The sequence below is a fragment of the Triplophysa rosa genome, linkage group LG4 (genome assembly GCF_024868665.1).
Source record: "Triplophysa rosa linkage group LG4, Trosa_1v2, whole genome shotgun sequence".
Taxonomy (NCBI): Eukaryota; Metazoa; Chordata; class Actinopteri; order Cypriniformes; family Nemacheilidae; genus Triplophysa; species Triplophysa rosa.
The window spans coordinates 179,267-194,021 of NC_079893.1; the positions used below are offsets into that span (position 1 = coordinate 179,267).

A 14,755-nucleotide genomic window follows, 5' to 3' on the forward strand; every position below is an offset into this window, starting at 1 on the left:
GGTCTAAGCTATTTGGAGAGAAATAAGAATAAAAGCATGTCTTACTTTTGGGAGTTTCAATCATTGTGGAGTCCATAGACTGTGAAGTGCCTTTAAAAACATGGAATGTACCATGTATCAAAATGTAAATTAAAACAGAAATTTACAACAACGATAAATAAAATAACACAATGAACCTTAGAGTTAATCTAAACATGTCAAGCGCCGCGGCCTAACTATTTACAGCTCTTTGTAATGATTAAAGTGTCAGTATAAAATTGGAATAGTTTTTTACTTTGTTCAAGGATTGGTGACAAGACGTGTGCCGTTTGTGGACAACCTGCAAAAGAAAAAGTTGTTCAAATACACATTTATGGCCTTGTAGCATTGCTGTCTTCCAAAGATAGCACACTTGACTTCATATGCAGGGCTCTGTTGCCTTCCATTTAGTCATAACTCACTGGTGAGTGTTTATTGCTGTTTTTTAAATATATTTTTTACTTGATATTTGATTAAATTATAAACGAATGGAAGGCAGCTAAATGAAGCAAACAAAGTCTCCTGAGTCCTATTTATAGAGAGAAACAATATTTTCACACTGAAATTACAGTTAGTAAACATTCAAAGTCAACATTCTACGTCATACTTTCTGGTATAGACACTTCAGGGTCCTCCAATTGATTCATCAGAGTACCTAATGAAATATTTCAATAAATTGCCATGTATACAATGTTACACCTTCACTAATATGCATGTTTAATTTAATTTACTAGTCATGAAAATGTAAAACCATTATGTACTTATATTTGCAACAAGTATACTTACAAGATTTAGTGGTGGGTGGTGTCGAAAAAAGGTCCTCCGAAAACTTTTCTGCTGACACCGTCACAAACAAATTCATAAATAAATTACTAGTTAATCCAGCAAAGTGACTGACCAATAATTCCTGTCATTTACCCACTCAAACACCAGCAATGCAAGGAGACTATAATCAGACCAGTTAAGCTTTAACTGTGTCTTGCTCATGGACAGACCCTTTTTGTCTTTAAAAAGACAAGTGGTTGAACCAGCAATGGTCCTCCAGGTTTTATTACAAAGAACAAAGAAACTCACCCATTTCTAAATGTACTGTCTTCATCTGCTTATTTTATGCGTGTTTGTTTCTACAAAGAATATTATTGGCATTAGAAATATTTATTTGTAAAGAAAGCATATATTCACTATACTATTGTATTTACCTGAGGCTGTTTTTGATGTGGAGGCCACGCCATATTTATTGGGTGGTGCGGGGAAAGTGCAAACTATAACATAAAAGGAATATATGAAAAGCTCAAAATCACTTAAATGTAATGTAAACACTGAGAGTTTTATCCAAAATGTAATATTTCTTAAAGCAATCCTTTCCTATCCTATGCAATGAAAGAGCCACAGCAGTCTCACTGAAAAAATGCACAGAAACTGGACTATTACTGGTCTGTGAAATAGCCTATGTTAAATATATCATAGCGTTTTTTGTTGGGGGGGGCACGCCTCAGTCCTTGAGACATAATGGCCTGTGGATGGGACAAATAAAAGATTTGTAAAAAGGATTTTCATTATTTCTGAAACAAAAACATATGCCGGTCATATACATTTTAAGAATGATAAACAATGGTGTTTTTTTTCTCGATTCATCGTGCATTCATGTTAGTATATTAATTGACGGCGGCAATATTCTCACCCAGAAAGGTAAACTGACAAGACAGGACCAAGCTTCAGTTAAACCTTACAGGAATGGAGTAGGGGGAATATGGCAAATCCCTGTGCATGTGGTAAACAGACAGCCTTCTTATGCAGATTCTTTGACTCCATAAGCCTCCTCTTCGCTCTGATAAGATCACGGTCCTTCACATATACAATGTTAATTAGCTTGGACTCGCAAGGCAGATCAAAAAGCTGCCTCGTGACGTGTGTGTCGATAACATCAACAACCAACAATCCATCTTGCCGTTTTTCTCTCACAAACACAACCTGCTCAGTCTGCAACATGAAGCAGTGATTCGGTGCCTTGGCCGATATGAAGTATGGTTTGCCCCTCCATTGCTTCATGTGTTTATGTGAGTTAGCCTTTTCTGCCAATCTTTTAGTTACCTGAGCAACTGGATTTTTGCCATTTCTGACCAGTTTTTTTATGGACTGCAGGTGGTTCTCAAATGGAAATGCGGACAACTCGTTTAAGGAGCACTTGAAATTGAAAACATCATCTGCAATGTGTTTGATGGAGTGGATGTTGTATGTTGGAAAAGTTTCCCCATAGAGTTCAGAACAGGTGTCAACAAAGTGTTCCAGCAGGCTTTGGGCATATGCCAGGTAGTGTGCTCTTCTAGAATCATTTTCATCCAAGAGAATTGACATTCCAATGGTTAATGACAGGAAGTGATAGTACTGCTCCTGAGACAAAACATCCTGCAACACAAGTGGTCCTGTATAGAGCAGAAATTGCCGTAGCTCAGTTGCTTTCCAGCGATCAAGTTCAGTCAGTGATCTTGGCTGCCTGGCAAACTCAGCAGGCATCGCTCCTTTTAGTTGGTCCAATCTCTGGCAGATTTTTTCAATTTTCCCTTTTTGCAACCTGACAATAACTGGGCCTCGCAACAAAAAAGTAAGTAATCTTTTCACAGCTCCAAGAAAAATTAGGTGCATGTGGTCAAGAGGAAACTGTGTGACACAATTAATTCCCAGTTGGGCTAGAGGTGTAAGTTCCTTCTGATGGTTTGGGTACTGCAACTGACTAAATTTTTCATCAGTGAGTTTCTCACAAAGCCCTTTATTTAAGTGGACAACCCTTCCCTCAACTGATGTTCCTAATGACAGACAACGCTCACATCCATGCAAGGCATTATGGCTTTTGATGCACTTTAGATATGCTCTTGCTGGAGCATCACATACAAATGCTCGCAGAGTTACTTTGTGCACTGTGGTTTTGTGTTGGACACCATTTTGCATGAGCACCTGCAATTCTGCTATGAAATCATGAAGATACTCATGAACAGGGTCAGGCTTGCTATTGCCATAATACAGAGCGACCAGAAATGGCTCTACATTATCAATTTTAGCGAGAATAGGCCAAAAATGTGTTTTACTGGACTTGTATATTGGTAGACCGTCTATATTGATAATAAGGTCTATACTACTTTTGAACGATGGGTTTTGGGAAAGGTACTGGAGACATCCCGGTTCTAAGCCATGGTATGTGTACTGACCACCACATATATTCTTTATATCGATCCCTGATGGGGTTGCTAGCAGTGTTCTACTGTCTTTTGGAAGTACATGTCCATGTGTTCTCAAAAGTCCAATAAGCTTGTTTAACGAAGCATGTGTTTGACCTGTTGTTGTTGCCCATTCAGCCAAATCTTTTCGTAATGATGGCGTGTCTTCAGAGTCTGAAAAATCAATATCTGTATTAGAGTCACTGGAATCAGCAGCTTCCTTGTATCCATAGTCTAGATCCTGAATAACTGAACCAGCCCCAGTTGAAGGACCCTCTTCAGCATTTGCTTCACTGTAAACCCGGATAAGTTCTACTAACTCAAAAAATTTGAGGCAACTGATTGCCTCTATTTTTTTAAGTTTGCAAACTTAAATATCATCAGTAAGCTTATAGCTAGTTATTTTGAGTAACTGTGAATTATAAATAAACATTAATTTAAATCAAAATATATATTTAGTGTTTGGTTCATCTTAATTTAATGCAACTCAAAGTTTTGAGTACTGACAACTTTAATTACTTCACTTAAGTAATTAAAATATACCTCTTATATATATCAAAATGTTTACTTTATCTAAACTTAGTTTTTTTAAGGAACTTTAAATTTTATTAAATTAAATAATATAATTTCATGTAACTTAAATTGTAGTAGTAATGTTAGTTAAACATTTTGTGGCAACTGATTGCCTTGTTTTTTTTAAGTTTCCTGTACTCAAATATCTACATTTTACAACGTAGACCGTACAAATTACATATCTGAAATCAGTTAACAACGCACAAAAATTTATTAAACATGAGACATTACAACAGTTCTGTGCAACAAAAAGGCACACCAGGTCAAAGAAAATAAACTGAAATATTACCTAAAGGAATAGGTGACAAAACAAAAAAGTGACAACAGTCCAAAAATAGTGACAACTGTTCAGTGCAACAAAAAACGGCACACCAGGTCAAAGAAAATAAATTGAAATATTACCTAAACAGGCATTTTGCAAACAAAACGGTGACATCAGTTCTGTGCAACAAAAAACGGCACACCCGGTCAAATCTGCTTGTCTCCAAATTTTTCACAACTTTGTGACAGAAAAAAATTACTGTGCATTAATCAGCAAGTCATTCTTTAGTGCTAGCACCCTTGGCTTAAGTTTGCCATCATCAAGACCCAAAAGAACCTTCTGAATAAACTCAAATGTGTTGGCCATCTCTTTTGGATATGAAAGATCCAACGCATAGATTAAGCCAAACATCAAAGGGAACGCATCAGAGAGTCTCTGCAGGTTTATGACAACTTCATTCTCAAGGACGATCGAAATCTTCACTGGATTGTACTGAAGAGTAATGTCTCGGAGCTCTCTGACGACTGTCAAAAGGACAACTGATGAATCAACAACTGGCTCTTCTGAATCTTCGTCAATCTGGATATAAAAAGTGTTGAAACACAATTACCAAATGCTATATTACCAATGTGAAAAAAAAACTAAAAATGAAAATGCTGAAAACGTGATTTACCGTGCATGTTTTGAAGAATTTTGAGGTGTCTTCTCTCAGATAAACAGGAAGTGCACAAAGCACTGTTGTTCTCCTTGTGTGTACATCATGTTGATCCTTAAAGTTCACATTGAAACCAATGTTAAAAGTGGAACACACGTTTTAGCCAGCACAAAACCAAACAATGCTAACTTGACATGGAATGAATGTTAAAAAGTTGATCAAGACATACAGGTGCATCTCAATAAATTAGAATGTTGTGGAAAAGTTCATTTATTTCAGTAATTCAACTCAAATTGTGAAACTTGTGTATTAAATCAATTCAATGCACACAGACTGAAGTAGTTTAAGTCTTTGGTTCTTTTAATTGTGATGATTTTGGCTCACATTTAACAAAAACCCTCCAATTCACTATCTCAACAAATTACAATACTTCATAAGACCAATAAAAAAAACATTTTTTGTGATTTGTTGGCCTTCTGGAAAGTATGTTCATTTACTGTATATGCACTCAATACTTGGTAGGGCCTCCTTTTGCTTTAATTACTGTTTCAATGCGGTGTGGCATGGAGGCAATCAGCCTGTGGCACTGCTCAGGTGTAATGGAAGCCCAGGTTGCTTTGATAGCGGCCTTCAGGTCATCTGCATTGTTGGGTCTGGTGTCTCTCATCTTCCTCTTGACAATACCCCATAGATTCTCTGTGGGGTTCAGATCAGGCGGGTTTGCTGGCCAATCAAGCACAGTAACACCATGGTCATTGAAGCAGCTTTTGGTACCTTTGGCAGTGTGGGCAGGTGCCAAGTCCTGCTGGAAAATGAAATCAGCACCTTCATAAAGCTTGTGAGCAGAAGGAAGCATAAAGTGCTCTAAAATGTCCTGGTAGATGGCTGTGGTGACTGTGGACTTCAGAAAACACAGTGGACCAAAGTCCTCTATTCAGATGAAAGTAAATTTTTCATTTCATTTGAAAATCAAGGTCCCAGAGTCTGGAGGAAGAGTGGAGAGGCACAGAATCCATGTTGCTTGAAGTCCAGTGTGAAGTTTCCAGTCAGTGATGATTTGTCTGCCATGTCATCTGCTGGTGTTGGTCCACTGTGTTTTCTGAAGTCCACAGTCACCACAGCCATCTACCAGGACATTTTAGAGCACTTCATGCTTCCTTCTGCTGACAAGCTTTATGGAGATGCTGATTTCATTTTCCAGCAGGACTTGGCACCTGCCCACACTGCCAACGGTACCAAAAGCTGGTTCAATGACCACGGTGTTACTATGAGTCTATGGGGTATTGTCAAGAGGAAGATGAGAGACACCAGACCCAACAATGCAAATGACCTGAAGGCCTCTATCAAAGCAACCTGGGCTTCCATTACACCTGAGCAGTGCCACAGGCTGATTGCCTCCATGCCACACCGCATTGAAGCAGTAATTAAAGCAAAAGGAGGCCCTACCAAGTATTGAGTACATACACTCACCTAAAGGATTATTAGGAACACCTGTTCAATTTCTCATTAATGCAATTATCTAATCAACCAATCACATGGCAGTTGCTTCAATGCATTTAGGGGTGTGGTCCTGGTCAAGACAATCTCCTGAACTCCAAACTGAATGTCAGAATGGGAAAGAAAGGTGATTTAAGCAATTTTGAGCGTGGCATGGTTGTTGGTGCCAGACGGGCCNACGCCGTCGCACGGTCCTCAGCCAGCCGAGAGGCTCTTCCTCGCGGTGCTATGCTGTGGTGCTGGACGTTCGGTGGACGGCCCGATGGCGGCCGGCGATGGCTTCTGGCTGAGGGCAGCCGGCACTCCCGAGCTCCCTCCATGGCCGCCATCCCACCTCGTCCCAGGAGCACGGCCGCAGGCTCTCCGTCCCCACCGAATCCCATCGTTCCAGCACCACGATCTCGGGCAGCCACTGGCGGACGCCCTCATCCGCGCTGCCCGAACTCCTCAGCACCGCGAGGCCGCTCGGCGGCGAGGGCTCTTCGACAGCATGTCCCTCCTTCCTCCCGGGTTTCGGCACCAATGTAACAAAGTTCAATGTAGGGAAGGAAGGAGGCGGGAACCGGCGAACATTTAAACAATAAACTTTAATCAAAAATAAACAAACAAAAACACGGAAGTAAAAGGCCGGCAGCCACCTCACGGTCGACTGCCGGCCACACAAACATAAATAAAACGTAACATTTCCGGGCCCGGTCCTCTCTTGTCGGCAGTCCCGTCGCTCGTCCTCTTATGCTCCCTAGCTCCCCGTGAGGCATGCGGGACCGGTGCGCGTACAGCTGATACTCATTATCACTCGCCTTCCTGCTCCACGGCTCTCGTCCCGCCTTCCTCGCTACAACTACCAATAACACGGTACATGCTGTTTAACGTCTAACTGTGTTTGACAGTGGGAGCCACAAGTGGTGCATTTATAGCGTGTAGGAAGTTTCAAACATACTTAAATGTAAAATCCAATCAACATTACAATATCAAGGGGACTAATATAGTTTTTGACATAATCATACAGCCCTACCATTATGTATTTTAAAATTAAAATTAAATTTATTGATCCATAATAAGAAAACTACTAAAAAGTAACAAATGTGTGTTTCTCCCTGTATTTCTCGAGGATGTTGAGAGATTATACGTCTTGGATCTAAAATTTGAGAACACCTGCATTAACATGAAACCAACAATGAGCAATACAGTTGTCAGCATTTATTAATCTTGTTTATTGTTAGTTAATGCCAAATACAATTGTTCATGTTAGTTCAGGTGCATGTTTTTAAAAATATTAGTAAATACTGAAAATAAAGATTAACAAATGCAGACATGTAATCTAATGCTTAACTAATGTTAACAAATGCAACGGTGTAAAGTGTTAAAAATATATTAGTATTCTATTGCAATTCCATCAGTAAAGCATATGACAGATCTATGAGTTTGAAATGCACATTAAAATTGTATTCATATAATGAGATGAAACGTCTTATTATGGCTTAAATAGTTTCATAATAATGAGATGGGTCCATAGTTTTGTAAAGTCTAGTTAACTGAGGTTGTGCAGGGCAAATAGGGCACCCCTCTGTTATAAATCGTTTTAATTACTTTATGACTAACATAACATCATTTTAATGTCAAATTCTTAAATGTAAATCTAAGAGACAGTTTAATGCAGCTCACAGGCCATGAATCCATGAATGGTATATCTGCAAGGTATCATCTTAATTTAGCATTTACATTTTGCCAGAGATCTCAACGTCAGAAATGAAATAACTATCTAAACGCAGTTTGTCCCTTCACGCGTCCCGTAGTTCGGTTGTTTTAACTTTGTTTATTAGTTAGCAGAATGTTTTCATTTTTTATTTACATGGATGGATTTAACAGTGTTTGCGTATTATTTACAAGAACCGCTTATGGCCACAGAACGGGAAATATTAGAAATAAACTCTATATTACCTGTTTTTATTCAGAGATGTCTGCAGAACACAACACTTTTCATAACACGTTTTTTGTAAAAGCAAAGAAAGTGTAACAACAACAACAGCTAGTAGACTCTACTGCATCTACCTGTCGATGAAACAATCTGTCGTCTTCAGTGAGCGGACACAGACTGTGAGGCGCGAGCGTCAAATGGAAAACGCGGAGTGGAATCATATAGCGGTGTAATAAGAGAAAGTTTTTCGCGGGGATGTGAATCCTCTCTACTCTACTTCGGCTACCGTTCAACTTCGCCTACCAAAGGCGGGCGCCAGCCACGTCGGTCCGCGAGTTTCAAAGGAGAAATAACTGAAATAAAACCGGAGGGTGGCGGCCTGGCGGGAGATGGTGACAGGTATGCTGTGGATTCTCTGCCTAAAGATCAAGGTGTGGTGCCATGGGTGTAAAGAATCATTATTTCCTAAATGCTGTTCTTTCGCGTTCTTGTCTCTCAGTTTTTGGTTTTCTTTAAGCGCGGCACTGCGATTGCGCTTGTCAGCCATTAGAACAAGCGTCTTAATGAGCAGACAGGTTTCAACTGCGGTAAACGTAACGGATAGAATCCACATATGACCAATCAGGAAACGCCAACATGACTGACGGAACGATTAGCCAATTAAACGACATCGTTCCTTACATAAGGGAGTGCTATTGAACATTGGTAGGCCAATGCACAAAGTTTAAATGAAAAATAAAATGACTGGCATATAACTAAACAAATCAAATTAACGACAGCAAACGGGCCCCCTGAAGGGCGGAGCCCCTGGGCTGGAGCCCAGTCAAGGCCAATGGTAAGTCCGGCCTTGCTTACAGGAATGGAGTAGGGGGAATATGGCAAATCCCTGTGCATGTGGTAAACAGACAGCCTTCTTATGCAGATTCTTTGACTCCATAAGCCTCCACTTCGCTCTGATAAGATCACGGTCCTCCACATATACAATGTTAATTAGCTTGGACTCGCAAGGCAGATCAAAAAGCTGCCTCGTGACGTGTGTGTCGATAACATCAACAACCAACAATCCTTATCTTGCCGTTTTTCCCTCACAAACACAACCTGCTCAGTCTCCAACATGAAGCAGTGATTCGGTGCCTTGGCCGATATTGTCACGAGTGTGGGTGGTGGGTGAGACACAGTGACAAGGAGAGAGGACCCAAACGCAGACAGCGGGTAAGGGGTTAACAAGACTTAATAAATAATTAACCAAACTCAAAACAAAGACCCACGTGGGGGTAAACATAACAAAACCGAGAAACAAGATTAACTAAACTGACAAGACTAAACTAATAACACATCACAAAGGAACACTTCAAACTAGACTAACTAACAAGAACTCACCCACACGACACATTGCAACATAACAGTACAATGAACCGACACCAGACATAGAACACAGGGGCATTAAATAGAGGGACAAATCAAAGGGGAACAGATGTGGGGCATGAACTAATAAACAACCAATAACGAGAGATACAAAAGGGCGGGAAAACAGACAAGGACCGGAGAGAGTATCGAAGGCCGACAGGGTCAAAATGACTCTCTCCACATATAACAAGGGATCCTGCCGTGATTCTACCACAAGATCAAGAAAGACATGACGAGGCAGAATCACAACAGATATGAAGTATGGTTTGCCCCTCCATTGCTTCATGTGTTTATGTGAGTTAGCCTTTTCTGCCAATCTTTTAGTTACCTGAGCAACTGGATTTTTGCCATTTCTGACCAGTTTTTTTATGGACTGCAGGTGGTTCTCAAATGGAAATGCGGACAACTCGTTTAAGGAGCACTTGAAATTGAAAACATCATCTGCAATGTGTTTGATGGAGTGGATGTTGTATGTTGGAAAAGTTTCCCCATAGAGTTCAGAACAGGTGTCAACAAAGTGTTCCAGCAGGCTTTGGGCATATGCCAGGTAGTGTGCTCTTCTAGAATCATTTTCATCCAAGAGAATTGACATTCCAATGGTTAATGACAGGAAGTGATAGTACTGCTCCTGAGACAAAACATCCTGCAACACAAGTGGTCCTGTATAGAGCAGAAATTGCCGTAGCTCAGTTGCTTTCCAGCGATCAAGTTCAGTCAGTGATCTTGGCTGCCTGGCAAACTCAGCAGGCATCGCTCCTTTTAGTTGGTCCAATCTCTGGCAGATTTTTTCAATTTTCCCTTTTTGCAACCTGACAATAACTGGGCCTCGCAACAAAAAAGTAAGTAATCTTTTCACAGCTCCAAGAAAAATTAGGTGCATGTGGTCAAGAGGAAACTGTGTGACACAATTAATTCCCAGTTGGGCTAGAGGTGTAAGTTCCTTCTGATGGTTTGGGTACTGCAACTGACTAAATTTTTCATCAGTGAGTTTCTCACAAAGCCCTTTATTTAAGTGGACAACCCTTCCCTCAACTGATGTTCCTAATGACAGACAACGCTCACATCCATGCAAGGCATTATGGCTTTTGATGCACTTTAGATATGCTCTTGCTGGAGCATCACATACAAATGCTCGCAGAGTTACTTTGTGCATTGTGGTTTTGTGTTGGACACCATTTTGCATGAGCACCTGCAATTCTGCTATGAAATCATGAAGATACTCATGAACAGGGTCAGGCTTGCTATTGCCATAATACAGAGCGACCAGAAATGGCTTTACATTATCAATTTTAGCGAGAATAGGCCAAAAATGTGTTTTACTGGACTTGTATATTGGTAGACCGTCTATATTGATAATAAGGTCTATACTACTTTTGAACGATAGGTTTTGGGAAAGGTACTGGAGAATTCCCGGTTCTAAGCCATGGTATGTGTACTGAACACCACATATATTCTTTATATCGATCCCTGATGGGGTTGCTAGCAGTGTTCTACTGTCTTTTGGAAGTACATGTCCATGTGTTCTCAAAAGTCCAATAAGCTTGTTTAACGAAGCATGTGTTTGACCTGTTGTTGTTGCCCATTCAGCCAAATCTTTTCGTAATGATGGCGTGTCTTCAGAGTCTGAAAAACCGATATCTGTATTAGAGTCACTCGAATCAGCAGCTTCCTTGCATCCATAGTCTAGATCCTGAATAACTGAACCAGCCCCAGTTGAAGGACCCTCTTCAGCATTTGCTTCCACAGATGGACCCTCCTCAGACAAACGTCCTTGTGTGGATAGACCCCCTCCAGATACATGTCCTTGCATGGATGGACCCTCCCCATAAAGGCCTAAATCTTCTTGCATGGATGATGGACCCTCCCCAGATACATCTACTTGTAAATCAAGAGAATCGTACAAACTGATGCTTGACAAAGAAAGAGCATCAACTCGGTCTCTAAGTAGACGCCACTCTCTTAGGTAGTTCCTATCAATGACTGTTGAATATGATAACAGAAGCAACATTGTAATTGACAATGTGAAATTCCATTAGACATATCGGATTCTATCATTTTTATTCTAATAAAAACAAAGATTTTATTATCATTAATAATGTACTTATATTTTTTACTCAACTTAAAACCCTGCCATATCAATACTGTCATACTGCCATGTTGGTCGGAACTGCACCCACGTTTTTCACCTACTGTTGCACTTGTGTATATGGTTGAGTGACAATAATGGGATCTGATTTTTTTATTTGATTTGATTCACTGTCACACATATCTCAAATGAATATAAAAAGATTATTATATACATAATTATTATAACATGGTGCATTGTAACAACAAAACAACTGAGAAAGCTGTTTTAAAGAGATTATTTCCAAAAAATGAAATTCTGTCATCATTAAATGAGAAAGAAAGATATTAGAAAGAATGTTAGCAATTTTCCCTTCTGGTACATCACTTCTGGTTTCTTTTCCTAAGTTCTTAAAAATATCTAATTTTGTGTTTAACAGAACAAACAAAATAAAAACAATTACCATAATAATGCAAATCCAATGGATAACATCACTACAATTCTGAAGTCTTTACACTGATTTCGTGTTATTCAAATTTAGATTTAATTTGATCAAGAACTAAATGGTGTAAGCCCAAAGTACATTTATAATCTATTGTGTACTTTGTGTATTTCCAGAGCACTGTGTATTTCATAATTTAACTTGTAAAATGTTCCGCATGCTGTGCCATTCTGAAATAGTGGGATTATAACACCTATAGTCCTATTAAGCGAATCTGAATGTTTACATTGTTGAATTCAGAAAAATGTACAAAGGGCACCGTTTAAGGGCACAAAGAAACAGGCGTGTTACAGTACACGAGCACATAAGTTAAGTTAGCATTTAAAGCTAACTACAACATGGCGTATACTGATATCCGCTTAAATGTTACGGTTCACATAATAACAAATAATGTAGATAAATAATGAACACATGTGAAATAGAAAAGAAAGATACATACTAGATCAAATCAAAATGTTCTTCGTTTTTGTAGACTGTTAGTATCTTTAAAGTTTGCAGTGAGTTCACAGTGCTGTGCTTCGCTCTCCCTCTCTCTAGTGCAGTGCAAAAACATGGCGGAAACGTTATTGCGAGATCTGGCAGCGGTGTCGCGTTACCCGAGGATCGACCATGTCTCAGCCATCTAGCGGTGGAGATTGTAATCACATTTTTTCAATAAACATAAAAAGAATGTATATAGTAAATGTTGTGAATGACATCAAAAATGATCTGCGTGGGCGACATACATGTGAACACATTGGTACACAAGTACTAGTCTAAATAAATCAAGGCTATAGCCAAGACGTTACAATTAGACCATACATCGCCTCGATTTCGCCGGGTGGACTAAAAGCAGACTACACATAGCCCATCCGATTTAGGGCTAAATCGTGACTACAGATCGACCATGTAATGAAATGACACTTCATCTTGCTGATATTTTTAAAACATAGAACATGATAAGATACATCAACAATCTCTGCGCTAACTGACCAAAGAACGAAAATGAACCAGTCTTGACTTTTCGTGGGCTACAAATAGCCGGTCTAAATTGGGGCTAAATCGTGGCTACGCACAAAACATGTCAAATAAATTAAACCAAACGCCTTACACACTGTTGGTTGTGTTTACATGATGGAATATCATACATCATACACGTTTTTTTAGGCGAAAACGACATGTAACCGAATTCATGGTTATTTGGTCTAGAAGCGGGTTACTCGTAGCCGGTCTATATATGGTCTATACTTAACCGAGACGTTGAAATGACGGCTATTGCTTGCTGGGAATTCCCCCCCAAAATGTGCTTTTATGAGAAATGGAAGATGGCAATCTGAGATCTGTAATGAGAAGTTGAGTTTTATCTGCTACAGTGGTGAGTGATAGTCAACCTTCACTAGATAAAACATGATAGGTCCAAATGGAAGAAAAGGGACAATGGAAAGATGTGGCTTGCCGTTTGCCTCTTACCTTTGTGTGTCATGAAGGTGAGTTAATACAAGCCAAAGTTATGTTTAATGACAGAAGTTTTTTTTTTCATTATTAAAATGAAATCAGTTCATTCACAGTGTTTTCCTGCATGTTTGTGTTTTGACTGCTCTCATGTTCAGTTTCTGCTTGTGGTTTGTTCAGATCAGCTGATATTGATCAAACAGAATCTGAGTTGGATGGAAGCTCTGATACACTGCAGACAGAATCATGTGGATCTGGTTTCAGTTGATTCAGAGGAGATTCAGTGCTGGGTGACAGAAGTGGTTCAACACGCTTCTACTGCAGAGGTTTGGCTGCGGTTGCGTCACTCCTGCACGCTGGACACTATGGTGGTTTTTCTAGACATATTATTGACTTTTCTTATATTCTAAATATATTACTGAGTTTTCTTATATAAAATAGCTTTCTTATTTAAAGAATACATTTAAAGGAAGTTATAGAGTTCATATACTTCTCTGATCTTAACAAGGGCTATGGGCCTCATGTATGAGTTTGAAAACTTGAACACCTGCGTACACACCAAATATCTTCTCACACTAAGACAGGAACTGCACGTACACCACACACACTTTTGTAGAGAAGTGTAATTAAGAACGCTGGGTTGTTTATCATTATCACACTAAACCATGAGTTCATTTTTAATAAAACCAAGGTTAAATCATGTATCGTCCGAAAGCCCCCGGAAAGGTGTCAAGATAAAGAGCACTTGATATACGTATGTGTTATTGCACATGATATACGTATGTGTTATTGAGACGTCCGAAAGCCCCCGGAAAGGTGTCAAGATAAAGAGCACATGATATACGTATGTGTTATTGAGAGCGCTCCCTACAATTAAATCCTAATATGGTAGGCCGGAGATCTTAATATGGTAGGCCGGAAATATAACTGTAGCAAGTGCAGGATGAAATATAACTGTAACGAGGCATAAGGGGATGGGCTAATAAAAATAAGTGATGTCATGTAAAAACTGGTTGGTAGAAGATGAGGTCAGGTAAAACCTGATTGGTTTGAACTGTGATAACAACTTGAGAACAATGTATAAAAGATGGAGTCAGACATGTATTCGTTGGGCATCTACAGATGAACTCTGTGTGTCTCACTTTGCTTGCTCGAGCAAATAAAGATTGAAACCTCTGGAAACCTGGCTCTCTGGTCTTCGTGAATTCTTTCAAC

The 14,755-nt window shown here is 39.6% G+C and overlaps 2 protein-coding genes across 13 annotated transcripts in view; one reads left to right on the plus strand and one right to left on the minus strand.

The window, feature by feature from the left end:
- LOC130552347 (mucin-17-like) overlaps window positions 1–3,361 on the minus strand; it is a 105,542-nt gene extending 102,181 nt beyond the window's left edge. The window contains exons 1-6 of one of the 12 annotated variants that reach the window (XM_057330566.1): window positions 1,218–1,942; window positions 1,093–1,142; window positions 805–855; window positions 626–673; window positions 275–319; window positions 46–90 (exon numbers count right to left, since the gene is read on the minus strand). In XM_057330566.1, coding sequence (XP_057186549.1) covers window positions 46–90; window positions 275–319; window positions 626–673; window positions 805–855; window positions 1,093–1,117 — 214 coding nt within the window. In that variant the 5' untranslated portion in view covers window positions 1,118–1,142; window positions 1,218–1,942. Of the gene's footprint in view, window positions 1–45; window positions 91–273; window positions 320–623; window positions 674–804; window positions 856–1,092; window positions 1,143–1,217; window positions 1,943–2,109 lie in introns of those variants that run through there. The other 11 variants (XM_057330561.1, XM_057330562.1, XM_057330568.1 and 8 more) reach the window with 11 other exon arrangements.
- A 10,147-nt stretch (window positions 3,362–13,508) lies between these two features.
- Window positions 13,509–14,755, plus strand: part of LOC130552500 (uncharacterized) — a 5,820-nt gene continuing 4,573 nt past the window's right edge. Inside the window, exons 1-2 of the mRNA XM_057330835.1 lie at window positions 13,509–13,575; window positions 13,721–13,908. Of these exons, the coding sequence (XP_057186818.1) occupies window positions 13,509–13,575; window positions 13,721–13,908 (255 nt within the window). The remainder of the gene's footprint in view (window positions 13,576–13,720; window positions 13,909–14,755) is intronic.